The sequence below is a fragment of the Sphaeroforma arctica genome (genome assembly GCF_001186125.1).
Source record: "Sphaeroforma arctica JP610 unplaced genomic scaffold supercont1.9722, whole genome shotgun sequence".
Taxonomy (NCBI): domain Eukaryota; class Ichthyosporea; order Ichthyophonida; genus Sphaeroforma; species Sphaeroforma arctica.
This window is the reverse complement of record NW_014030836.1, coordinates 1-1035: the sequence shown is the minus strand read 5'-3', so window position 1 is coordinate 1035 and position 1035 is coordinate 1. Positions and strand designations below refer to the sequence as shown.

General features: G+C 40.8%; 1 protein-coding gene across 1 annotated transcript; it reads right to left on the bottom strand.

The window, feature by feature from the left end:
* Positions 1–11: 11 nt before the first annotated feature.
* SARC_17089 (hypothetical protein) lies at positions 12–542 on the bottom strand (the record flags this gene model as incomplete). Its single annotated transcript, XM_014288813.1, has 2 exons — positions 12–143; positions 427–542. Coding segments are annotated over 2 exons (248 nt in total), but the record flags the coding sequence as incomplete, so codon positions are not given.
* Between the last annotated feature and the right edge of the window lie 493 nt (positions 543–1035).

Here is a 1035-nt window from a genome sequence, read left to right as displayed (position 1 = left end):
AGTATATCGTACTATCCTACGCTATCGATCTCCCAAACAAACCCACAGCCAAGCAAAATGGTGCTGGTGTGAACATCGATCTTTGGCGGACATTGCCTTGTCTCAGATATCTCAGATGTGTGAAACGACGCACGTGGTGCATGCTGCTGGTTGGGTGTAATACACAAGTGTTGCACAAGTGTTGTAGTACACAAGTGTTGTAGTACATTATGACCCTCGTGTGCGAGCAGATCGGCCAAACACCCTACGGCCGGGTCATAAGCTAAAGTGAGAAGTGGTTGCATACACATTTTCATTCTCATTCTCATACCGACAAAATTCTACACGGTCTCATTCGAACATAATAACAGCTGTAAACGTAGTTTGTCTCATTCAAGCATAATAATAGCTGTAAACCTAGTTTGTTGGAGTTGTGGAAATACTCACCTCTTGTAACACATCACCTTCGTGTGTCAATAGATCAACCACACACCCTATGCGCACGTTCACCGGTTGCTGGCCCTCAAGAGCCTTAACAGTGACGTAGCCACGGTATGTTTCACCTACAACCGATAACGACAGACAACAAACATAGCACATGAGAACAACGGTAGATCCAATGATAGTTTAGACAATAAACTTTTCCAACAGTGTACATTAGGGATTTAGGGATTTAGGGTTCTCTGCTGTAGATCACTCGAGTTCTCGGTTAAAGTGCACAAACATTAGACATAAAAATTTCTTTCGTCGCTGAATTAGACATCATGCGTTTGTATACAACAGTAAACTGTATGAAAGATTACAGATATGGTAAAGCAATCGATCAACTACTACAGACATATTAGATTTATAGACGAACATTTGAAGGTCGCCGCTGGTTCAGACGCATGGTCTGTGGAGGGTACGAAACAAGACGTGCGCATATAATATAGATATATAGAAGACCCACAGGCAAGGACACGCCAATACATAAATATAAATATATAAGTTTATACATATATATATATATATATATATATATATATGTGTGTGTGTGTCGTGTGTGTGTGTTGTGTG